The 25,385-nt window shown below is 39.7% G+C and overlaps 1 protein-coding gene and 1 pseudogene across 3 annotated transcripts in view; both read left to right on the top strand.

The window, feature by feature from the left end:
- The window catches only part of CTTNBP2 (cortactin binding protein 2), a 154,693-nt gene that overhangs the window by 112,003 nt on the left and 17,305 nt on the right, over positions 1-25,385 (top strand). For all 3 annotated transcript variants that reach the window (XM_061198674.1, XM_061198676.1, XM_061198675.1), the window contains 2 exons: positions 16,248-16,334; positions 16,412-16,511. In XM_061198674.1, coding sequence (XP_061054657.1) covers positions 16,248-16,334; positions 16,412-16,511 — 187 coding nt within the window. The remainder of the gene's footprint in view (positions 1-16,247; positions 16,335-16,411; positions 16,512-25,385) is intronic.
- Positions 14,352-15,006, top strand: LOC133097033 (hypoxanthine-guanine phosphoribosyltransferase-like; annotated as a pseudogene).

Below are 25,385 nucleotides of genomic sequence, written 5' to 3'. Positions count from 1 at the left end.
CTCTCCAGGGCTGCTACCCCTGGGCGTCGTGTGTGGGCTTGGTCAGACAGTCACCACTCCTGCTCTCAGGTTCCAGCCTGAGGGAGGAGAGCCAGGAGGGCAAGTTCCTTCCTTCAGAGGAGCCATACACACCTTTACTGCCCACATCCCATTGACCAGAATTTAGACACTTGTCCACGCCTAGTGGGAGTGTGGTCTTGCTGGGCAACCATGCACCAAGCTAAAAGACGTAGTTCTGTTATTAAAAGGAAGGAGGAGAATATGATTATCAGGAGAGAGTAGTAAATTCTAGATACAAAATGGATAAATTCAATGCTTTGCACTTGTCCAGTACTTATTACATGGCAGGCAATATGAGGTAGAAAACACCATCCATTTTATAGATGAGGAACTTGAAGCAGAGAGGTAAGATAACATGCTCAAGGCCACAGAGCCAGTGAGCGATAAAGCCAGGATTGTGCAAGTCCCTGACACACATGTGTGTCTCTGTGTGTGAGACACATCTAAAACTAATATTGAAGGTATAAAACATTAAGTAAACAATCATTTTGCCTTAATTTGGAAAGCTGTTTAAAAAATGAATGGGTTTGACCTTTTACAAAAGTTGTTTCTATTAACTGTGAATTGAGGTCTTTGTTCCTGATATAAAGAAGTTTTCAAAATTATTCAGTTGATCTCGGGAGGCTCACCATTGGGATTGACCTTTGTAAAAGCAGCCACAGTAGCATATAAACATTCAGAGGCTTTGCAGTTTGGGAAAGATGGTGTCTTCTAAATCTGATACATTCACTCCTTTTTTTGCTTTTGCAATTTGCTTCCTTCTTCTTGAAGCATCACAGTGAGCCTGAGTGTTACATAGAAATGGAAGGAGAGCTGTCTTATTCCTTTGCTTCAGTGAAGGTTGAAGTTGTGTGACCAACTGGTTTTCAGGAATGTGAGCCTAGGCTTTTAGTAGAATCAGCTGGTAGAATCAGGGCTTTTCACTCACCTGTTTAGATGATAAAATGACTAGAAAGGTGATGCAGCTGATTATAATTGCACCTTAGCCTTGACTGAGTAGGTCTGTCAAATGAAATGTCTGCTAGTCACGCTATATACGGCACATTCCAAGTACATTTATGTGTGTGCCTCGTAAGGCGGAAAACATAGTTTAGCTCCTGATGACCAGCAAATCAGAGGCTAAATTACTCAGCTGTGAGTTCTATTGTCAATTTAATGAGTATACACAAAGGGCTTTTTTAAATCCAACAATTAACCCTTGGATGCAGGTAAGGAAAATTTGTCACTCATTAACAATCACTTTAAAGTGATTCAGGCAATAATAACACAGAATTGTTGTGACTGTTTCTTCTTCCATACAAGATTATAAACCCCTTATGGAGATCAACCATGTGTGATGCATTTTTGTATTCGGTTTAGTTATTTAATTCAGTTGTTTGACACCTGTTTGTTGAGAGCCTCCTAAATGCAAGCAATGTTTTAGAAACTTAGAGGATATAGCTATGTATAAGATGCATTCCCTGACCTCATGGAGCTTACGTTCTAGTGGGGGGAGACAGATAAAAAAAACAAATGAATAAATACATCTGTAATGTGATACCCAGTACTAATTATAAGTATAAAGAGAAATAAAGCAGATAAGGAGGTAAAGAGCTAATGGAAGTGGTGGCAGAAAGCTTTTGAATGGAGTTGTTAGGAAAAACCTTCCTATAATGATATGTAAACAGAAAGCTAGATGAAGTGAAGGTTGTGAAGCCTTGGGGAGGGTGTTTGAAGCAGAGGGAACAGCTGGTACAAAAGTGTCTAGACTGGCAGTGAGGTCTGAGAGGTGACCAGAAGCCAGATCATGCAGGACCAAGGTGGGGACTTTGAATTTTATTCCAGTTATGATAGGAAGCCACTGGTAGAACTTGAGCTAGAGTGACATATCCACCCGGTGCCACAGTAACTATAGTCATACTGATGTGTCTTTGAATTGTTGAAAATCTATATGATAGATATGCAAACCTAGTAATACCTGACTTTTATTGAGTATTTATTGCAGGCATACCTCATTTTATTGCACTTCACTTGATCACACTTCATAGGCACTGCATTTTTTTTTTTTTTTTAACAAATTGAAAGTTTGTTGGCAATTCTGTGTAGAGCAAATCTGTTGGTGCCATTTTTTCCACCAGCATTTGCTCACTTCGTGTCTCTGTGTCATATTTTGGTAATTCTCCCAATATTTCAAACTTTTTCATTATTATTATATTTGTTGTGGTCATCGATCTGTGGTCAGTGACCATTGATATTACTACTACCACTCACTGAAGGCTCAGATAATGGTTAGCATTTTTTAGCAATAAACTATTTTTTAGTTAAGGTATGTACATTGTTTTTTAAACAATGCTATAGCACACTTAATAGACTACAGTATAGTATAAGCATAAACATAACCTTTAAATGCACTGGAAACCAAAATAGTCATGTGACTCACTTTATAGTGATACTCGCGTTATTGCAGTGGTCTGGAACCAGACCTGCAGTGTCTCCGAGATATGCCTGTATATGCCAAGCTCTCTTCTAAGTATATAGATTGTCTAATTTAAACCTGCTATGAGGTAGCTACTTATACCAGTTACTCCCATTTTACAGGTGAATAAACCAAGACTCAAAGTAATTTGCCCAAGGTCCTCAGCAAGAGAGTGGTAGAATCTAAGGAATTGAACCTAGGCTGTCTTCTATTCTCATGCGTGTTATCAGAGTTTATACTAGTTATTAACCTATTGGTTAAGGCATAATTGTAGTAAGCAGTTTTTACTACGTGCTAAATAAAATGCATGTATTAAAGCCCTTATGCAGGAAATCAAATGCAGTGAAACCTTTAAATCAGGCTTTTTGGTTTTGTTTAAATGATGTTAATTTTAAATACTTTCATTGAATAGTTACATAATACAAGTGAATTGTAAGTCTCCATCCTTGAGTTAATAGGAGACATTTAACTTAATTGAGTTTGAATCACTAATAACATTATAATAGTTGAACTTTTTATAAACTCAAACTTTTCTCTTAGCCAGTTTGCAACTTTTATTAGCTTATTAATAACCCTGTAAGTTAATAATTCAATGAATGTGAATAGTTATGATATTTAGAAAAATACATGAGTAGATCACCCTGATCTGAGCCCTATTTTTTTTTATTCTTTTTTTTTTTTAACATCTTTATTGGAATATATTTGCTTTACAATGGTGTGTTACTTTCTGCTTTATAACAGACTGAATCAGCTATACGTATACATATATCACCATATCTCCTCCCTCTTGCATCTCCCTCCCACCCTCCCTATCCCACCCCTCTAGGTGAACACATAGCACTGAGCTGATATCCCTGTGCTATGCGGCTGCTTCCCACTAGCTATCTATTTTACATTTGGTAGAGTATATGTGTCTATGCCACTCTCTCACTTCGTCCCAGCTTACCCTTCCCCCTCCCCATGTCCTCATGTCCATTCTCTATGTCTGTGTCTTTATTCCTGTCCTGCCCCTAGGTTCTTCAGAACCATTTTTTTTTTTTTTAGATTCCATATATATGTGGTAGCATACAGTATTTGTTTTTCTCTTTCTGACTTTCTTCACTCTGTATGACAGACTCTAGGTCTATCCACCTCACTACAAATAACTCAGTTTCGTTTCTTTTTATGGCTGAGTAATAATTCTGTTGTATACATGTGCCACATCTTTATCTATTCATCTGTCGATGGCCACTTAGGTTGCTTCCATGTCCTGGCTATTGTAAATAGAGCTGCAGTGGACATTGGGGTACATGACTCTTTTTGAATTATGGTTTTCTCAGCGTATGTGTCCAGTAGTGAGATTGCTGGATCATGTGGTAGTTCTATTTTTAGGTTTTTAAGGAACCTCCATGCTATTCTCCGTAGTGGCTGTATCAATTTACATTCCCACCAACAGTGCAAGAGGGTTCCTTTTTCTCCACACCCTCTCCGGCATTTATTGTTTGTAGATTTTTTGATGATGGCCATTCTGACTGGTGTGACGTGAGACCTCATTGTAGTTTTGATTTGCATTTCTCTAATGATTAGTGATGTTGAACATTCTTTCATGTGTTTGTTGGCAATCTGTATATCTTCTTTGGAGAAATGTCTATTTAGGTCTTCTGCCCATTTTTGGATTGGGTTGTTTGCTTTTTTGATATTGAGCTGCATGAACTGCTTGTAAATTTTGGAGATTAATCCTTTGTCAGTTGCTTCATTTGCAAATATTTTCTCCCAGTCTGAGGGCTGTCTTTTTGTCTTGTTTATGGTTTCCTTTGCTGTGCAAAGCTTTTAAGTTCCATTAGGTCCCATTTGTTTGTTCTTGTTTTTATTTCCATTTCTCTAGGAGGTGAGTCAAAAAGGATCTTGCTGTGATTTATGTCATAGAGTGTTCTGCCTGTGTTTTCCTCTAAGAGTTTGATAGTGTCTGGCCTTACATTTAGGTCTTTAATCCATTTTGAGTTTATTTTTGTGTATGGTGTTAAGGAGTGTTCTAATTTCATTCTTTTACATGTACCTGTCCAGTTATCCCAGCACCACTTATTGAAAAGGCTGTCATTCTCCATTGTATATTCTTGCCGCCTTTATCAAAGATAAGGTGACCATATGTGCATGGGTTTACCTCTGGGCTTTCTATCCTATTCCACTGATCTATATTTCTGTTTTTGTGCCAGTGCCATAGTGTCTTGATTACTGTAGCTTTGTAGTATAGTCTGAAGTCTGGGAGCCTGATTCCTCCAGCTCCGTTTTTCTTTCTCAAGATTGCTTTTGCATTTCGGGGTCTTTTGTGTTTCCATACAAATTGTGAAATTTTTTGTTCTAATTCTGTGAAAAATGCCATTGGTAGTTTGATAGGGATTGCACTGAATCTGTAGATTGCTTTGGGTAGTATAATCATTTTCACAACGTTGATTCTTCCATTCCAAGAATATGGTATATCTCTCCATCTGTTTGTATCATCTTTAATTTCTTTCATCAGTGTCCTGTAGTTTTCTGCATATAGGTCTTTTGTCTCCCTAGTAGGTAGGTTTATTCCTAGGTATTTTATTCTTTTTGTTGCAATGGTAAATGGGAGTGTTTCCTTAATTTCTCTTTCAGATTTTTCATCACTAGTGCATAGGAATGAAAGAGATTTCTGGGCATTAATTTTGTATCCTGCAACTTTACCACATTGATTGATTAGCTCTAGTAGTTTTCTGGTGGCATCTTTAGGATTCTCTATGTATAGTATCATGTCATCTGCAAACAGTGACAGTTTTACTTCTTCTTTTGCAATTTGGATTCCTGTTATTTCTTTTTCTTCTCTGATTGCTGTGGCTAAAACTTCCAAAACTATGTTGAATAATAGTGGTGAGAGTGGACAACCTCATCTTGTTCCTGATCTTAGAAGAAATGGTTTCAGTTTTTCACCATTGAGAACAATGTTTGCTGTGGGTTTGTCATATATGGCCTTTATTTGTTGAGGTAAGTTCCCTCTATGCCTACTTTCTAGAGGGTTTTTATCATAAATGGGTGTTGAATTATGTCGAAAGCTTTTTCTGCATCTATTGAGATGATCATATGATTTTTGTTCTTCAATTTGTTAATATGGTGTATCACATTGATTGATTTGCAGATATTGAAGAATCCTTGCATCTCTGGGATAAACCCCACTTGATCATGCTGTATGATCCTTTTGGTGTGCTGTTGGATTCTGTTTGCTAGTATTTTGTTGAGGATTTTTGCATCTGTGTTCATCAGTGATATTGGCCTGTAGTTTTCTTTTTTTGTGGCATCTTTGTCTGGTTTTGGTATCAGGGTTAATATGGCCTCGTAGATTGAGTTTGGGAGTGTTCCTCCCTTTGCTATATTTTGGAAAAGTTTGAGAAGGATAGGTGTTAGCTCTTCTCTAAATGTTTGATAGAATTCGCCTGTGAAGCCATCTGGTCCTGGGCTTTTGTTTGTTGGAAGATTTTTAATCACAGTTTCAATTTCAGTGCTTGTGATTGGTCTCTTCATGTTTTCTGTTTCTTCCTGGTTCAGTCTCAGAAGGTTGTGCTTTCCTAAGAATTTGTCCATTTCTTCCAGGTTGTCCATTTTATTGGCATATAGTTGCTTGTAGTAATCCCTCATGATTCTTTGTATTTCTGCAGTGTCAGTTGTTACTTCTCCTTTTCCATTTCTAATTCTGTTTATTTGAGTCTTCTCCATTTATTTCTTGATGAGTCTGGCTAGTGGTTTATCAATTTTGTTTATCTTCTCAAAGAAGCAGCTTTTAGTTTTGTTGATCTTTGCTATCATTTCCCTTCATTTCTTTTTCATTTATTTCTGATCTGATCTTTATGATTTCCTTCCTTCTGCTAACTTTAGGGTTTTTTTGTTCTTCTTTCTCTAATTGCTTTAGGTGTAAGGTTAGGTTGTTTATTTGAGATGTTTCTTGTTTCTTAAGGTAGGATTGTATTGCTATAAACTTCCCTCCTAGAACTGCTTTTGCTGCATCCCATAGGTTTTGGATTGTCACGTTTTCATTGTCATTTGTTTCCAGGTATTTTTTGATTTCCTCTGATTTCTTCAGTGATCTCTTGGTTATTCAGTAGTGTATTGTTTAGCCTCCATGTGTTTGTATTTTTTACAGATTTTTTCCTGTAATTGATATCTAGTCTCATAGTGTTGTGGTCGGAAAAGATACTTGATACGATTTCAGTTTTCTTAAATTTACCAAGGTTTTATTTGTGACCCAAGGTATGCTCTATCCTGGAGAATGTTCCATGAGCATTTGAGAAGAAAGTGTATTCCGTTGTTTTTGTATAGAATGTCCTATAAATACCAATTAAGTCCATCTTGTTTAATGTATCATTTAAAGCTTGTGTTTCCTTATTTATTTTCCTTTTGGATGATCTGTCCATTGGTGAAAGTGGGGTGTTAAAGTTCCCTACTGTGACTGTGTTACTGTTGACTTCCCCTTTTTATGGCTGTCAGCATTTGCCTTATGTATTGAGGTGCTCCTATGTTGGGTGCATAAATATTTACAATATTATATATTCTTCTTGGTTTGATCCCTTGATCATTATGTAGTGTCCTTCTTTGTCTCTTGTAGTAGTCTTTGTTTTAAAGTCTATTTTGTCTGATATGAGAATTGCTTCTCCAGGTTTCTTTTGATTTCCATTTGCATGGAATATCTTTTTCCATCCCCTCACTTTCAGTCTGTATGTGTCCCTAGGTCTGAAGTGGGTCTCTTGTAGGCAGCATATATATGGGTTTTGTTTTTGTATCCATTCAACCAGTGTATGTCTTTTGGTTGGAGCATTTAATCCATTTACATTTAAGGTAATTATCGAAATGTATGTTCCTATTACCATTTTCTTAATTGTTTTGGGTTTGTTATTGTAGGTCTTTTCCTTCTCTTGTGTTTCCTGCCTAAAGAAGTTCCTTTAGCATTTGTTGTAAAGCTGGTTTGGTGGTGCTGAATTCTCTTAGCTTTTGATTGTCTGTAAAAGTTTTAATTTCTCCATCGAATCTGAATGAGATCCTTGCCTGGTAGAGTAATCTTGGTTGTAGGTTTTTCCCTTTCATCACTTTAAATATGTCCTACCCCTTCCTTCTGGCTTGTAGAGATCTGCTGTTAACCTTATGGGGATTCCCTTGTATGTTATTTGTTGCTTTTCCCTTGCTGCTCTTAATAGTTTTTCTTTTTATTTAATTTTTGTTAGTTTGATTAACATGTGTGTTGGCGTATTTCTCCTTGTATTTATCCTGTATGGGACTCTGTGCTTCCTGGACTTGATTGATTCTTTCCTTTCCCATATTAGGGAAGTTTTCAACTATAATCTCTTCAAATATTTTCTCAGTCCCTTTCTTTTTCTCTTCTTCTTCTGGGACCCCTATAATTCGAATGTTGGTGTGTTTAATGTTGTCCCAGAGGTGTCTGGGACTGTCCTCAATTTTTTTACTTCTTTTTTCTTTATTCTGCTCTGTGGTAGTTATTTCTACTATTTTATCTTCCAGGTCACTTATCCTTTCTTCTGCCTCAGTTATTCTGCTATTGATTCCTTCTAGAGAATTTTTAGTTTCATTTATTGTGTTGTTCATCATTATTTGTTTGCTCTTTAGTTCTTCTAGGTCCTTTTTAAACGTTTCTTGTATTTTCTGCATTCTGTTTCCAAGATTTTGGATCATCTTTACTATCATTACTCTGAATTCCTTTTCAGGTAGACTGCCTATTTCCTGTTCATTTGTTTGGTCTGGTGGGTTTTTACCTTGCTCCTTCATCTGCTGCATATTTCTGTGTCTTCTCATTTTGTTTAACTTACTGTGTTTGGGGCTCCTTTTCACAGGCTGCAGGTTTGTAGTTCCCATTGATTTTGGTGTCTGCCCCCAGTGGCTAAGGTTGGTTCAGTGGGTTGTGTAGGTTTCCTGGTGGAAGGGACTGGTGCCTGTGTTCTGGTGGATGAGGCTGGATCTTGTCTTTCTGGTGGGCAGGACCGCGTCCGGTGGTGTGTTTTGGGGTGTCTGTGACCTTACTGTGTTTTTTGGCAGCCTCTCTGCTAATGGGTGTGGTTGTTTTCCTGTCTTGCTAGTTGTTTGGCGTAGGGTGTCCAGCACTGTAGGTTGCTGGTCGTTCAGTGGAGCTGGGTCTTAGCGTTTTGATGGAGATCTCTGGGAGAGCTTTCACCGTTTGATATTACATGTATCTGGGAGGTCTCTGGTGGACCAATGTCCTGAACTTGGCTCTCCCAACTCAGAGGCTCAGGCCTGACACCCAGCTGGATCACCAAGACCCTGTCAGCCACACAGCCAGGTACGTGGGCAATTTCTTGCCTTTTGGGAAGTCTGAGGTCTTCTGCCAGCGTTCAGTAGGTGTCCTGTAGGAGTTGTTGTACGTGTAGATGTATTTCTGATGTATTCGTGGAGAGGAAGGTGATCTCCATGTCTTACTCCTCCTCCATCTGGAAGGTCCCTTGAACCCTATTTTTAAATGTAGAACTCTGAATCCCCATGGACAGAATTCTTGAGAATTATATTGGCTGTCCACTCAAGTATGTGCCATGCTCATCATCAAGAATCATTACTAGGAGATTCTACTTAGCTTCATACATTCCCAAAATAAGTTTGCTATGTTCCCATAGAAGTAATGTTGTAAATGATGGTTACGTATATAAGATGGCCCACAAAAGCTCATCAAACCCTTTAGCAAATGACCCAGTTTAGCCTGAGCTTATTCAGAGCATGGAGGGGGAATGCTGGGAAAGGTCCTAGTGGAAGAAGGAAGCCAGTTTCCTGGTATGAGGAAGAGGTGATTCCAACACCAGTGGATCCTTGGCTTCCCTGGCTACAGTGCAAGAAGATTCTGGCCAGTAGGGCAAGTGTCAGCCCAGAGGAGGTCTGGAGCAGGAAGAGTTCATGAGTGCCAGAGGTGAGGTGACAAGGGGGAAATTATATCCAAGAATTATACTTTTAAATAGTTATAACACCCAAGTTACTACTTCTCTGTTAATAAGTGAGGGCCTATCTTTATTTGAAGTTAGTAATCAAGTCTGATCTTGGCTTTTATGGTTTCACTAAGCTAATTTTAAAAAGCATATAGTATGGGTGTCCCTCTGTGTGTGAACTTAATTTCTCTTGAATTCCATTATTCTCTTACACCTATTCTATAAAGAGGGACCTCAGCAAATGCCTAAAACCCCTAACATGAAAGACTCTGGTTTTGTGTATCCCTGATGCTGGATGTGCCAATATTGTTTGGGGGGATTTTACATGAATAAGTTGACAGTAACTGTATTGTATGTGGCTCTAAAGTCATATATAAATCAGTTCTTTAAAAATTAAGTTCCAGAAGAGGTTGGAATGAACATCTTAGCTATAAAGCATGTCCCTTTATTCTATAACCATTCCAATTTTATTAGCTTGGTAAAGACCTTTTATTTTTCATTCTTTTTTGAGTTCAGCATCTCAACACAACTTGGCCTAAAACCGTCTCAGGGTAGTAGAAGGTTTTCCTCAGACTCTGACAAGTGAAACTCCAAACAAAAGTTGAAGTTTATTGCTTTAAAATAATGCCACAAGTCTGAAAACACATTGCAGGTGCTACATTGACTCTAGTGGAGACTATAGCTCCTCTGGTAAACTCCATTCTGCAGAAAAACACTGTGGAGGGAAAAAAATAAAGGGATGGATGGGATTTTGTGGAGGTCATTGTTTCCATTTAATCCAGAATTCATTTGCCTCACAAAGCACTAATTGACATATGATAAGAGCTTCCTGAATAGGCTGTGAAGACACAAGAATAAAAGGGATTGGTACCAACTGTGATAAAAAAGCCTAGTGTCTGTTTCCTAATGAGCAGAAATGTCACACTATAAGCATGCACTTAGAAGATCATTCTGGTGACTACAATTCACATTTTAGAAGTTGAATTTGTTTTTCAAAAAATAGATCTCCTTTCAACAGAATTCAAATATTTACCTCCTCCTCCCCCCAAAAAATCTGTCTGCCTTCCTGTCTGTCCATCTATAATACCTACCTACCTACCTACCTACCTGTCTATCTTTAGAGCCCTCTGCTGGAAGCATGGAGCATGTATATTTATTATACCTCAGACCTTGCTATTTGGAGAAATAATATGGTAGCACTAGAACAGATAAATATATTTTCTTGGCATAGCTTTGCATGTTTGCACCAGTCTCAGTAGAGCAAGAGGCTTCCATAATTAATTTTTTGTTCAGATCTTAAATGGTAACCAACACAACTGTATCATTTGATGAGGTAGAACAAAATACCATTAACAAAAAATTGATAATGCCTGAAATGAGGAGAAACCTACTAATAGTATGCATGCATTAGAATGTCTGAATGATCGGGAAGTCTTTTACCTTGATTTACTTATTGAATTCATTTATTTATATTTTACCTTATTCCAGAAAGGATAGTAGAGTGTGTGAACAGAAATGCTTACTGCTAGTGAATGGCCTTTCAATGAAATTTTAAATGGAATGTTTCCTGTCTTTCCTGAGAACCGACAATCTGAGAAAAAATGAGGTGTTGGAATTGAAGACAGCTTATCTATGAAGTTGGGTCTCTTGCTGTTATATGATTTCAAAATCAATCTTAAGAAAATGTAGGCAGTTTGACACGATGGCTATAAAGAGCACTCGTGTTTTGAAAAGTGAGACAGGATTAAATAGCAGTGCTAGTTGAAAATCTCAGGGCTGGAATATTCAGTAAATCTTGAAAAGCTGTATCCTGTTCCACTGGTGTGAAACAATCCATTCCTTGTGAGAGAATTTCTACACTGTAAGTCATGGCAGTTTGGGATTAATTTGGAGAGCTCAAGATTTCTGGTTTAAAATTGCACCTGGCAAGTACCTAACACACAATTTCCCACTAAAGTACTTTTTAAAAGTGGTAAAACTTCACAATAACAGAGAAAAATAGAACTGAGGTCTTCCTTTTTTAAGAATCTAGAAAAAAATTTCACTAACTTTAGGGGCAAGAGAGTGTTGGGTTTACTTTATTTGAGACCTACCTGAGATTTAGTAGGAAAACACTTTTATCTTTCTCTTACCATCTTACTAATGATTCAAAAAAGCAAGATTTACAGCAGTTAGAAAATTGGGCATGTATCCTTTACTGCCTCTGCTTTTTGCTGCACCATGATATTATCCTCCACACCCTGTCAACACAGGTCCTTCCACAGCCATTCAGAGTTTGGATCCGAGAAATCCCTGAGCAGGAAGTCGGCGGGCTTTGGTGAGACCGTGCTGCATCCAGGAAGTATATTATATCAGCACTCTTGGTGGGACAGGTACAAGAGCATCCTGCTTCCGGTACTGCAGTTCATCTCATGCATTTGTCCGCCAAGGTGGACAGCAGGAGTTCCGTCCACTGCAGCCAGTGCTGGATCCTGGAGTTTAACTAGAAATTATAGACACCAGCCCGCCATTTGTCCAGTGACCTAAGGCAGGAATTCAGCTGGAAAATCAGTGAACAGCGAGTAAAATCAGTGATGGTCCACACATCCTGCTTTACTGCAGAATTCTTCCTGTGGTTTCACAGGATATGAATACCAATGGCAAGTTAACATTATACCTATGGAAGAATACTGCAGAACAGAACAGAGTTATCCTTCTGAAAACTCAGAAGAACACAGCTTAAAAATAACTTAAAGAGCAAAGAAGTTTGGAAAATTATGTTCATTCTCTAGAGAATGCAAGGAGATAGACTATGAAAGCAGGGCAAGAAAGCCATGATAGAGTGCAGGCTAAGCTTAAAAGGAAGAATGTTGGAAAGGAGACGGATGAAGCAAGGAACTATAAGAACAACTAAAAATGCAATGGCATCATTAAAATTGTCCTTGAGATCATAGAGAGCAAAAGTGAGATGGTAAATGAATGTTCCATTCAGGGTTATGAAAGACTAACGTGAGGAGTTCACTCCCAGAATGCAGAAGAGAAGGACAGAGAGAGAGAAATGAAGAGATAAGGGGACAGATGTCCTTACAGAGAACAGCAAGGGAACTTAAGCCTTGTAGGTGTTCCTTAGAATTAGAACTAGAAGAGGAGAAATTAACAAAAACATAATGGAAGAAAAATTTCCCAAGCCAGAAAAAGTTTGTGCATATCAAAAGGATTTACCATATTGCATTTAAAATTGGGAGAAAGAGGCCCTAACTAGATAAATCTGGGCAACATTTTTTAATGAAAAGTATAATCTGTGTATCCCCAAGCTTCCCCATCACATAGGTACAAATGAGAACATATTATTCTTTAATAATTCTTCTTTAATAATAACTTACCCCTGAAGTCTTATGGCTCTATGGCCTCACTGTCTAAGAAGCAGAACCTCAACTGAACTTTTTAGGATACTGTCTCTCCCATGTCTCTGGAAGAGGCCCTGTCCCAGTCTTGGTCCTGGCCGGCATCTCTACCGTTGCTTGGCTCACAGATTCTCAGTACCACGGAAAACAGCCCAGGCCAGCCACTGCTGAGTTCATCCTGTGGCTTTAGGATCCTGACGTTCCTCAGGCAGCTACAGCCACTGTCATGTGTCTTCCAGCCACGACTCTCCGTGTTGCTGCCCTACCCCCAGTGTGAATCCAGCTCTTCCCTTTTTTATTGAAGGCTTAGCAATGGTGGAATAATATTTAAACTCAGAGAAAATCACTGGTGGCTACCAGATAAATTGTCTTTCAGAGCCTAAAACCCAGTCCCAAGTGCAACATCAAGGGACCCCTTTAAGAATCACTTCCCTCCTTAGCTCATTTTCAGACACCCAGTGGTCAAGACTAGTTTTCTTCCACTTTCTAGGAGTTCCTCTAAGTTTATGTCATGGTCTCCTGGGAGGCCAAAGCTCAGGTCTTAAAGTCCCCAGGTAAGGAAGGAGTTCCCTCTTCCTTCCATGCTAAGGGCTTTCCCTCAAGCCTTCCTTTCATATCTCAGAATCTGCCTTTTCCTGTAAGGAGCCAGGGGCATAGTCACTGGTCTTCGTAGAAGTCTACTCCGGCTACCCTCAAGGATGTGCCCTTCCCCTGTTATGTAAAAGGGACAAACTCATCAGAGCACAGCAGAGAAACAATAGCACAAAGATATACATGTTCTTACATTGTCCCATTCCAAATTATAGAGAGAGAACAGACCCTGTTGTGTCTAACACTTCTCTAACTATGGGTGGCTCAATCCTCATATATGAGCTTCGTCATCTGTACTGGTTAGGTGCTACACCTGCACAGGTGCTTTTCCGCAAGACCTTTCCAAGAACAAAGCTTCTCCCCAGCATGTGGGCTGGGAGTGGGAACTCAGCCCTGGGATCATGGAGGTGGGAGGCTGACCTCCCCTCCACATTTTACTGCAAACGTCACAGCCCTTGACATACATAAAAGGTCATGGCTTTCTGTCCCAGCACCCACTACATCTCCACATGTTCTTAGGCGAGATATCCTTATACATGAGGATAAAGATTTTTTTTAAACCCTATAGGCTTCCAGGCAAGAGATTTTCATTTTTACAAAGTAAAAGTATCAGTCAGTCTCTACTTAGATTTCTGGAATTCAGTGCTTTGAAGAATGGGATCACATAGTTGATACAAGAATTGAATACTCATGAAGATGTCTTTTATGCAAAAAGTCAACACAAAGATATCCTCTGATATACAATAGCTGTAAGAAGATTACACCCCTGTATCCTTCTTAAAAACCAAATACAGGTGCCTGGGCTTTGGGCGGCGGCGGCGGCGAAGAGCGCTCGGGCGGACCACTCTGCTTTCCTGCGCGGCACCGCCTCCTGCTCGGCCCCGCCGGCTTCTCCTCCCCAGACTGCCCTCAGCCCGCGCGGCAGCCGGCTCCGTTATGGCAACCCGCAGCCCCAGCGTCGTGATTAATGATGATGAACCAGGTTATGACCTAGATGTATATTGTATACCTAATCATTTATGCTGAGGATTTGGAAAAGGTGTTTATTCCTCATGGACTAATGGACAGGACCGAACGGCTGGCTAGAGATGTGATGAAGGAGATGGGAGGCCATCACATCATGGCCCTCTGTGTGCTCAAGGGGGGCTATAAATTCTTTGCTGACCTGCTGGATTACATCAAAGCACTGAAGAGAAATAGTGACAGATCTATACCTATGACTGTAGATTTTATTAGACTGAAGAGCTACCGTAATGACCAGTCAACAGGTGACATAAAAGTGATTGGTGGAGATGATCTCTCAACTTTAACTGGAAAGAATGTCTTGATTGTTGAAGATATAATTGACACCGGCAAAACAATGCAAACCTTGCTTTACTTGGTCAAGCAGAATAATCCAGAGATGCTCAAGGTTGCAAGCTTGCCTGTTAAAAGGACCCCTCAAAGTGTTGCATATAGACCAGACTTTGTTGGATTTGAAATTCCAGACAGGTTTGTTGTAGGATATGCCCTTGACTATAATGACTACTTCAAGGATTTGAATCATGTTTGTGTCATTAGCGAAACTGGAAAAGCAAAATACAAAGGCTAAGATGAGAGTTCAAGTTGAGTTTGGAAACATCTGGAGTCCCAGTGAATCACCAGGAAAATTATCAGATGTTCTAGTTCTGTGGCCAGCTGCTTAGTAGAGCTTATTGCATGTATCTTCTAAGAATTTCATCCGTTTTGTATTTTAGAAAGGTCAGTTGCTGCATTCCCGAACTCTTTATTTGCACTATGAGCCTATACACTATCAGTTCCCTTTGGGTGGATTGTTGTTTGACTTGTGAATGAAAAATCTCTTAAACCACACCACTATTGAATGAAAATATTGAAATTGTATCTGTAAGAAACATTGAAAGAGAAGAATATATTAGTGTTTTAATTGGTATTTTAATTTTTATATATTCAGGAAAGAACAGAAGTGATTGAATATTGTTAATTATACCACTGTGTGTTTAGAAAAGAAGCAGTCAGTTTCATATCAGTGACACCATTTAGAGGTATCGTTATGTTGGATAAACCATATGTCCTGGAGTTATTTTAGTAGGTTTCAGTAGTATTAACTGTATTTTCCCGCTTGTTCAGATTATTTCTGGCGAATCTTTGTCAACAGTTCCTTTTAAATACAGGTCAATAAGTTCTAAAAACCTACCACTTTTTGAAGTCTTCAATGTAAAAATCCTTAAAATAAAGGCTGTCTCTTTAAAAGAAAAAAAGAAAAAACCCAAATACACACACATCAACTATGCAGAGAAAAAAGCTGGAAGGAAACATAAAAATATTTACAGTGGTTGCTTCAGTGATTTCTATTCTGCTTCTTTATTTTTCTTTGTATTTTCCAAAATTTCCTGAAAAACATTCATTGCTATTTTAACGTCTGAAAAGTAAAATATGCATTGGGAGCATCTGTAAGGGATAATAAAGAAAAAAAATTATGGAACATCTGCAAGGGACAAAAACATGCTAGGAACTGTGTTCCCAGCTAATATACTGAACCTCAGTGTAGAAAATGGAGGGGGAAGGAGTATGCTCTTTAAAACAATGCCATCTCTTGCTATAAATATGTAAGTACTATATAAAATGTAAAATACTATATAAATAATATGTTTGCCAGTGTTTCACATTAAAATGAAAGACTTCACATGCCCAATGAATGACGCTAACCCCTAAAATAATATTTTTAATCTTTTGAATGGCTGGTGACAATCAGAAAGGAAATTCTACACTTGTGTACCACTTTTTTCCCTTCATAGCATTTTTACCTAAGGTTTCTTCTTGTTTTGTTAATAGGTCGAGCAATATCATAATGTCATTTTCCACGGCCCAGAAGGAAGCTTGCAAGACTACATAGCCCATCAGCTTGCACTCTGCATGAAGGTATGGATCACTCACATACCCTCTCCTTTTCTTTGAAAACACAAAAGCGTATAGAACTAATCACTCTCTTATCACAGCACAGACAAATGGCTGCAGGATTCCCCTGTGAAATAGTGAGAGCTGAAGTGGATACTGGTTTCTCCAAGGACCAGCTAGTAGATCTGTTCATCAGTAGCGGTAAGACTATCTCAGCAAACTGAATTGTGATAACCGAAAGGCATGCCCTTCAAGTAAGCCGTTATATGGAAATAAATGTTGTTGCTTGGGGATAAATTTAAGTTGACTTTTCAATTACGGAGCAGCTGTGGGATGAAAACTGGGAACCCAGGTGAGCACTTGCAAAAAATTATTTTCATGTACGTACCATTGCATCTATTGCACATCCTATATTTTTCTTCTTTTGTTTATAAATTATCTGTTGGGAGCATACTACATAACTGGCACTAGAGGATACCAAGGGGAGGGGGTGGTGGGAGCAGTCCACCTTAGCAGAACTAAGCATTGCGTTATTGGTGCAGTTTAGAATTGCACGGTGATAATAAGGAGATAGGTTTTTAGTAAATATTATTATTATTCATAAATTCTCTACAACGAAAGCACCCTTATTGCTGCACCTAGGGTGCACTGCTTTCTCCACGTCATTCTTAGTATGCCATTGACTGGCACTTTGCTAAACACATGACATGCATTAATTAACTCATTTAATCTCCACAACAGCCCTAGGCAAGTTGGTATTATCTCCATTTCAAAGGTGAGGAAACAGGCATAGAGAGTTTCAGTAACTTACCACAACTACATAGTGGCAGAACCGTGATTATACATGTTTATTAATATAAAGTTTTCATAAATTTTCTATCTTAGGCTCCAGAGCATAACACCCCAAGCTTCAGCACAGGTGGAGTTAGTGTAACTCTGCATAGTATATAGCATGACTAGTGAAATAAAACTGAAATGGACCAACCTCTGGTCTCCAGAGGCTCAAAACCACAGGGACCCTGGGGAGGGGGTGAAGGAGGGAGCTGTGAGCTGGGTGAAGGGTGAGTTGAAATGTGAATTCAGGTCTCTTTTTTAGGGAGAGGGGTGATTCTTATCTTTGGAGCTGTGATCAAGGGGAGATACCTTGTGGCTGGGACAGCTGGTGACCAGGCTGAGGAAGAAGGAAATTACCAGGAGTTCCTAAGTCAAGAAATAAAATTAAGAGGCAGGTTTAGAGGGGAACTGAGGAATCCACAAGCCTAGAAGCACATTTTGGGGACAAGAAAATCCCACCAGAATCTGAATGTTGCTCTAGTACTCCGGCCAGTCTTTGGCCAGAAACTAGTGAGAGTAAGCTACAGAGAAAAGCTGTTTTCTCTGATGATGATACTAACAATAGCTAATGTTTATTAAGCTTTGACTCTGTAAACACCCTGATTTATAAACACTTGAGACAAGAGGTTAAGTACCCTGCAGTGAGCACGCAGCAGAGTAGGACTCAAACTAGGCATTCCGGCTCCTCAGCCTGACCCGAATCACTGCCCACCGCTGCTCCTCAAAAACTCACCTGCCAAAATTTTTTTTTCTCCCCTTAGTTTTATAACAAAAGCCCCCTATGGTTTTCAACGTTCAGTCTTGCTTCATTTTAAAATAAGAAGTTAAAATATTGTGCTCTCACCCTATCAGAGTAGATAGCAATTAGACTGAATTCTGCTCTAAACTTAGAGAGCTAGAAAAAAAAAAATCTGAGAACAGTGAATTAGGTCAAGAAGGATGCGAAGGTGACCAACTCAGCATTTCTAAATCCTTGGGGAGCATCTTCTTAGAAAGAACTCTTCTTCCTAATTTCTCAGTTTGGTGAGTCTCTTGGCACCCCACACTTGGAACTCAGGTCTCCCTGGCAGACTTGAAAACCTAAATGCCCACGGGTGCCAAAAAGCCACCTTAAGGGGTGAAGGAGGCTGGTTGGGGTTGGAGGAGGGGAAGCCTGTCTCCATCGCCATGAGGGCAGCAGCTCCCAGCTGCGAGCAGCTGAGTGTAGACTCAGTGACGTGCGGTCTTGTGACTTGGAAGAAGAAGCCAGACATCCTGGTTTTTAAGTGAAAATTTGGGAGGTTGTTCTTTCAATGTTTCAGTGTTTTCAACTGTCTTAATTTTTAAGCCATGTTAGGACCATCTAGAACCCCCAGGTCCTCTGAGTCATGGACCCCTCACTCCTGTCCCATAGCCAGTCCATGGTCATGTCCTGCCAAATGGATCTCAGTGTGCCTTTTTCATCCATCTCCATTGGTACCATCCCACTTTTTGCCTCCTTTTACTATATTTTGTCTACTTTCCTGTAAGTGGCTGCTCTGCCTACCTCTTGCGCTCCCTGAACATCCTTCACAGACCACCAGACCCCTGATTAAAAGCGCTCTGTGATTCTTGACTCCCACATGCCCCAGTCACCCACTGAACTACGTCAGTCCCATTCAGGGTCTTCCATTCTAGGACACTGATCCACTTAATTTGCCTATCGGACCCTTTTTAATTTAATTTAATTTTTTGAGATATAATTGAGATACAACATAGAGTAAGTTCAAGGTATACAATTCGTTGATTTGATACACTTCTGTATTGCAAAATGATTACCACTGTAGCATTAGCTAACATCTCCATCACGTCACGTAATTACCATTCCTTTCTTACAGTGAGAACATTTAATATTTACTCTTAGCAACTTTCAAGTATACAATAGATACAGTATTAACCCCTGAAACTTACTCCACTTACAGCTGAAAGTTTGTGCCCTGTGACTGACATCTCATTTCCCTCACCCTCCAGCCCCTGACAACCACCATTCTACTCTGTTTCATCAGTTTGGCCTTTTTAGATTCTACATACAAGTGATATCATGCAGTATTTGTCCTTCTCTGTCTGACTTATCTCACTTAACATAATGCCCTCAAGGTCCACCCATGTTGTCGCAAGTGGCAGGATTTCCTTTTTTCTCGTGGCTGAATGACATTACAGTGTATGTGTATGCCACATTTTCTTTATCCATTCATCTCTTGATGGATAGTTAGATTGTTTCCATATTTTGGCTCTTGTGAATTATGTTGCAGTGAACACAGGTGTGTGGATAATCTCTTCAAGATCCTGATTTCATTTGCTTGGGATATATACCCAGAAGTGGGATTGCTGGATCATATGGTAGTTCTATTTTTTGTTTTTTGAGGACCCTCCATACTGTTTTTCTTAGTGGCTGCACCAATTTGTATTCCCACCAACAGTGTGAAAGGGTTCCCTTTTCTACACATCCCCACCAACATTTGTTAACTCTTACTGATGATAGCCATTCTAACAGTTATGAAGTGATATTTCATTGTGGTTTTGATTTGCATTTCGCTGATCGTTAGTGATGCTGAACCTGTTTTCCTGTACCTGTTGGTCATTTGTATATCTTCTTTGGAATATCTGACCATTTTTAAAAATAGGTATCTAAGCTCCAGCAGAATACAGTATTTCTTCCTCACATGTCCTTTGCTTTCCCACTCTCCATGTCTTTGTTTATGCTGCAGCTTTCATCTAGAATTACTCTAAAATTTCATCTAGAATAAGCACACAAACTGCCCCCCCCCACACACACACACCCATAACTACTGCATGGCAGGTACTATGTAAAGTACTGTGTTGTACAGGACTGGTTAAAATAGACATGGAAGCCCCTGTTTAAATACTCTGAGGACACCCCCAAATGAAGGCTTGTCTGATCCCTCCAGGTCTGCCAACTACCTCTAATGAATAGCAGTAGACTTTGTTTACCTCTGTGCCCCACCTAACTATAGTTCAAGGCAGTGAGGGTATTATTTGGGCTTTTGTGTTGGCCCACACACATGTTATGAGCTCCTTGAAGGCTAGTAATGTAGCTTATTCTTCCATTTCACCTTGTACACTGATTGCCAGTAATTACTTGTTGAATGAGTGGATGAACCTGATACGAGAAGTAGCATGCGCAAAGAAAAAGGGAATGTTAATCATATTTCGTTGTCAGCAAGTGGAAGAACCTGCTTACAGTGGAGGTAGAAAGAAGTAAGATTAGAGAGTGCAGAAGTTGTTGAGACAGTAGTTGATGATAGGGCGTAAACATAGAGTGAATTGGATTTGAAAGAGGAAGTTTTCAAATGACAGACTGAGGCCAAAAAATCTCCACTGTACTCTCTTATGTAGGAAATAGTGTAGCATCTCCAAATATTGAAGGATTTTTATTCTGTATTTGGCTCAGTACTTTATATGTATGAAATCCCTCTTTCTTTTTTTAATAAAAAAGTAAGACATAAACACAAGATTCACCTGTTAAGACCGTGAGTGCAGTTACCCAAGTTAGCAAGTGGAGCTTATCATAGATCCCTCATTTGGCTTATTCCCCACGTCTGGTCAGTCCTGAGTTCTTTTTTTTTTTTTTTTTTTTTTTCCACACACACTGTATTTTATTTTTACAAGAGATAAATAGACTGACACCAAGCATTGTACATGGATGACCACAACAAAAGCAACAATGATTGCAATTACCAAACATGAAACACACTCATACTATGTCATAATATTGAGTTCTTTTGAATGTGCTTCCTATAGCTCATCGCCACCTCCTGCTCTCCAGTCCCCCTACCACCTATCATTTCTTGCTCAAGGGCCTATAGAGGCCTCATCACTAACCCTTCTTATTTCCTCTGCTTTCGCTCCTTCCACAAGCCCTCTGCAGGTTTCCAGAGGGCTCACCCTAGAATAAAAAACTGCTCATGACAATTTCCTGCTGTTATACTCCAGTGGCTCCAGAATAAACGCTGAAGGTCCCTGAATGTTATGTCAAGAACATTACCGTCTGGCTTTGGATCTTTCCCTTGCTGCTGTCCATCCTCATCTTCTAAAACTCCATCCACCGTCACCATCATTTTCATAGCAGTAGGCCCCACTGCTGCTGACTGGTGGCCAATGAAGAGATCATGGAGAATGGAGAACGTACACTTTGAGTAGATGGGGACACCAGAGGCTTCTGAGCAGTGCCAGGGAATCACAAGTGAGCCAGAGGGAAGGATCTAGTGATGGTGTGGTGTCACTTCTTTTGTAGTGCAGAAAGCCCCTAGCAGGGAATTTTCTTTTGGTCAAAGGGTGATGGAAAAGGACAGAATGTAGAGAAGGCTGAGATCTGGATCAGAGAAAAGGAGCTTCTAGGCTGTTCCACTTAAGCTTTTAGAATAATTAGAGGACAGGAATTATGTATCAGCTAGTGTCTTGCTTTTTTTTTTTTTACAAAGAAAGTAAACTGATCAAATCATATGACTACCAAGTGAGGAATATACTGATTCATAAGGTGTTCTAAACTTATTCCTGGTTTCTAACTTTATTTTCTCAAAAAAAAAAAAAAAAAGATTTAAACTACTTACGTTCAACTGGAGGTTAGAATGTTGAACTTTCATCTTACAGTGGGTGTAGCACATACATTACCTTATATGTTCCTTTCTACGACTCTGTAGAAGAAAGCCAGTGAAAAGAGACAAAGAATGAATAAAAGAAGTGTATGAGTGAAAAAATACAAGAAGGAAGAGTAGCAGATTTTTTTTTTTAAATAATCAGCTTTAAGAATCGAAAACTTATATGGAGACTAAAATGGTGCCAGTGAAGAAAAGAATGTAGAACAGAAGATCAGTTCAAAAAGAATGGCGTAGCACTTATGCAAGCAATGGGTATTTTGTGTTTATTTTAAAATAACATCTTCCTTCTCATATTGACTTTTGTGAGAAACCATCACATCACATGGCTCCATTATTTGGTAAGGAGGGTCTGAACGTGTATTAGAATTGGGTCATATTTCTCCTCAGTATAAGGTATTGAGTTAGGTTAGCAAGACAGATACTTTTTAAAATCACATGTGACAGTGGTAGTAAAAAAACAAAAAAAAAATTAAACACTAGATTGGTATTTTAAAATAATACTTAGGACTCCTGAGAGAACTTTCTACTTCAGAAGTAATAAAGATAGAATTACTGTAATAATATGTAATTGAAGTCTACATAAATGAGTTTTCCTCCTTGGACCGTGCGTTACTGGAGGCTCTTTGGAGGTCTGTCCCTTGCTTCTCATCTGGACTCAGAGCGTCATCCCTGCAGAGCCTTGTTTTAAGTGGACAATGTAAAAGATGGGCTGCTTCCATCCCCAAAGAGGAGATTATGGACTTGGGGTCACCTTAGACATAAAGGAGTTTGGATTTAACTATAAATGTGATATGTTCATTATTTTTAAGCCAATGAGTCTTGCTCTAGAACTAGCTATCCAGAACTTTTAATACAAGGGTATGTAAAACTGGACTATAGCCCTGAGCCTAGCCAAGGGGGTGTCTGATTAAGATTACTAACCTCTGGAGAGGGGCAGAGCTGACATACCTATAAAGCTGGAAGCAGGGAAAAATAAGGGTAGATTAGTTTCAGAAATAGGGCTTTGAATTAGCATGGGGCAAAGGGAATCCAAATGGCTGACTTTTCAACAATAGGCCGAAAGGAGTCTCCAGCTATAACATGGGGTGAGTGGCCATCTTATGTCTCCATGAACCCTGATCAGAGGCTGAATACTCCTTCAAACCCAAAGGTGGAATGAGTTTCTGTTTCTATGGTTGGTTAATATTTTAGAATTGAAACCATGTTCAATAACTTGAACTAGACATGCTATTTCACAACTAAAATGAAATTTACATTTGGACCAACTTGCTTTAGGTTGTTGAACTTAAGTGGTCAGATGGAGAAGCAGATGTTACTGAAAAAACTGAACATATGAGGCCAGCAGCGTTGAAGACAAAGCTTTTCACCAAAAAAACCTAGTCTGTTTGACCCTTGATTGGTACCTCAGAGGAGACCAAGATGAACAAAGATGAGGTGGAAACCCAACCCAACTGTTATGAACAGCACCCCACACCCCCTTTGTCTAGGGCACAAGCTGTCCATTAAATGTGGGATTAATTAAGTCACTGACAATACAGTCCTTGCTTGTGGACTCAGGAGAATGAGTTTGTGTCTCTTTCCAAGAGACCTCCTGCAATCCTATAAACTCGTTTATTTCCAGCCTGAATCCTCCCTTGTTGCCTCCATCCTTTCGTCCCAGCCCCTGCCGGACATCTCAAGAGCGAAGCCTCACTCATCACTCAGGCCTGAAGCATAACCCGTCACCACCTCCCCTGCCTCAAGTGTACTCCTGCTCATGGGCTCTCCGTCTCCATTCACTGCATGGCCTCTTCTCCGGTGGGAACTTCTGAGTCGTCTCTGCTATTCCCTCTCCGCCCCGCTCTCAAGACATCAGCCACTGAGCTTTGCTCACTCCGTCTCAGACTGGCCTTTTGTTCTGGGCCTGGGCCCTGGATGAGCCTCCTGTTACCTCTTGCCCCCACCTCAGCAGTAAGAGCCCGTAGATGTGTCTTCTTGTTTCTTCGCTCTCCCGTCAATTCTTCACACCAGAGTGAGATCTCAAAGCAGGAGTCAAATCCTGTTTATCCCCTCCTTAAAGACTTCCACTGATTCCCAGAGCTGGTAGTTACTCCCTTCTGACATGACATCCTGGGCCTTCCACTTTTCATTTGTGGCTGGGTTCTGAGACTTCATATCAGCAAGTCTTACCTCGGCTGCACATAAAATGCCAATGCCCCAGGCCCAGCACTGACCAACTAAATCACAACCTCTGGGGTTGGATCCCTGGTGACTGTAATGTGTAGCCCAGAGTGAGGACACAGCCTGCTGCCCTACTGCCCACAGATGGGGCTTCTGGCTTCCATTCCACTGATGTGACTCTGTACCCAAGCTCCCAGCCTGTCCTGACTAGACACATGTATCAGCTTTGAGCTGTCTGTCGTGCCACTCTTGCAACTATTCTGACCTTGGTTTGAAGCCCTGGTCCCTTCTAGGACTGAGCTCTGCCTGGCCTCCATTCTTCTGCCTATGCCATTTCTTAAACCTAGAAAGCCTTCTTCTGATCTGTCAAGATGCCATTCCTCGTAACGGGTCCAGTTTAAAATGCCACATCCCCCCAGTTAGAATCAGTCACCTCCAGCATGCCGTAGTGCTTAGCATTGTATGTACAGCAAGGGGGCACTGGAAAACATTTGTTGAGATGCAATTACATGTTCCTGCAGACACGTTCTAGCTGGAACTAGCCATACACTTAACACAAATCAAGGCAAAACTGGAGACCTTCAGTCCTTAGTTACAGAAAAGCAGATACATAGACCAACCTGGTCTGGCTTTGTTGTTGTTGCTGGGTTTTGTTTTGTTTTTTTAAATCACTGGGTATAAAAGATTTGTTAGTTTATCATTGTTGTTTTAAAAAACTATAGGTTTATCATACTTCGTAACAAACATATTTTTGAAATAACACTTGAACCTGAGAAGCATAGAACTGTAGCACTCTTTACTAAATAGCTCTGTGGAAGGGGACGCAGCACACGCCAGACACTAGTGTAATAGCCCCAACAGATACAACTCAGTGGAGAGGTGGCTGGCTTTGTTTCCTGTCTTCTAGTTTTTAAAGCTTTATAGCATCCAGAAGAGCTATTTCAATCTCAGAAGAGATTCATTTACAGGGACTTCTTTTGAAAGTGAAAATGTATTTGTGTCTATAGTAACTAGGAGGTGGAATGGAGTATAATGTACTATCATAAGTGTTTGTGAAAAGTGGAATACTTGACAAAATCACTCTCAAGTATTTTAAATTAATCTTTTTTGCAAGGTTAACTTAGCTAAGACTAGGGCATCTTAGAATCTTCTAAAATATTAAAAAGTGATTTTAATTTTTTATTCATTGGTATATAGGAAGTATTATTTATAAATATGTGTGTGTGTGTGTGTGTGTGTATATATATATATATATATATATTTCAACTACAATATTAACAACATTTGACTGCTTTCCAGGTGCCCAGGCACTGTTTCAGTTACATTTTATCCACTGACTTGTCTTCTACATATAATAGCTTTCCAGGTGCCCAGGCACTGTTTGACTGCTTTCCAGGTGCCCAGGCACTGTTTCAGTTACATTTTATCCACTGACTTGTCTTCT

The sequence above is a fragment of the Eubalaena glacialis genome, chromosome 8 (assembly GCF_028564815.1).
Source record: "Eubalaena glacialis isolate mEubGla1 chromosome 8, mEubGla1.1.hap2.+ XY, whole genome shotgun sequence".
Taxonomy (NCBI): Eukaryota; Metazoa; Chordata; class Mammalia; order Artiodactyla; family Balaenidae; genus Eubalaena; species Eubalaena glacialis.
Note: the sequence above shows the minus strand (reverse complement) of the source record. Positions and strands in the feature narration are given on the sequence as shown.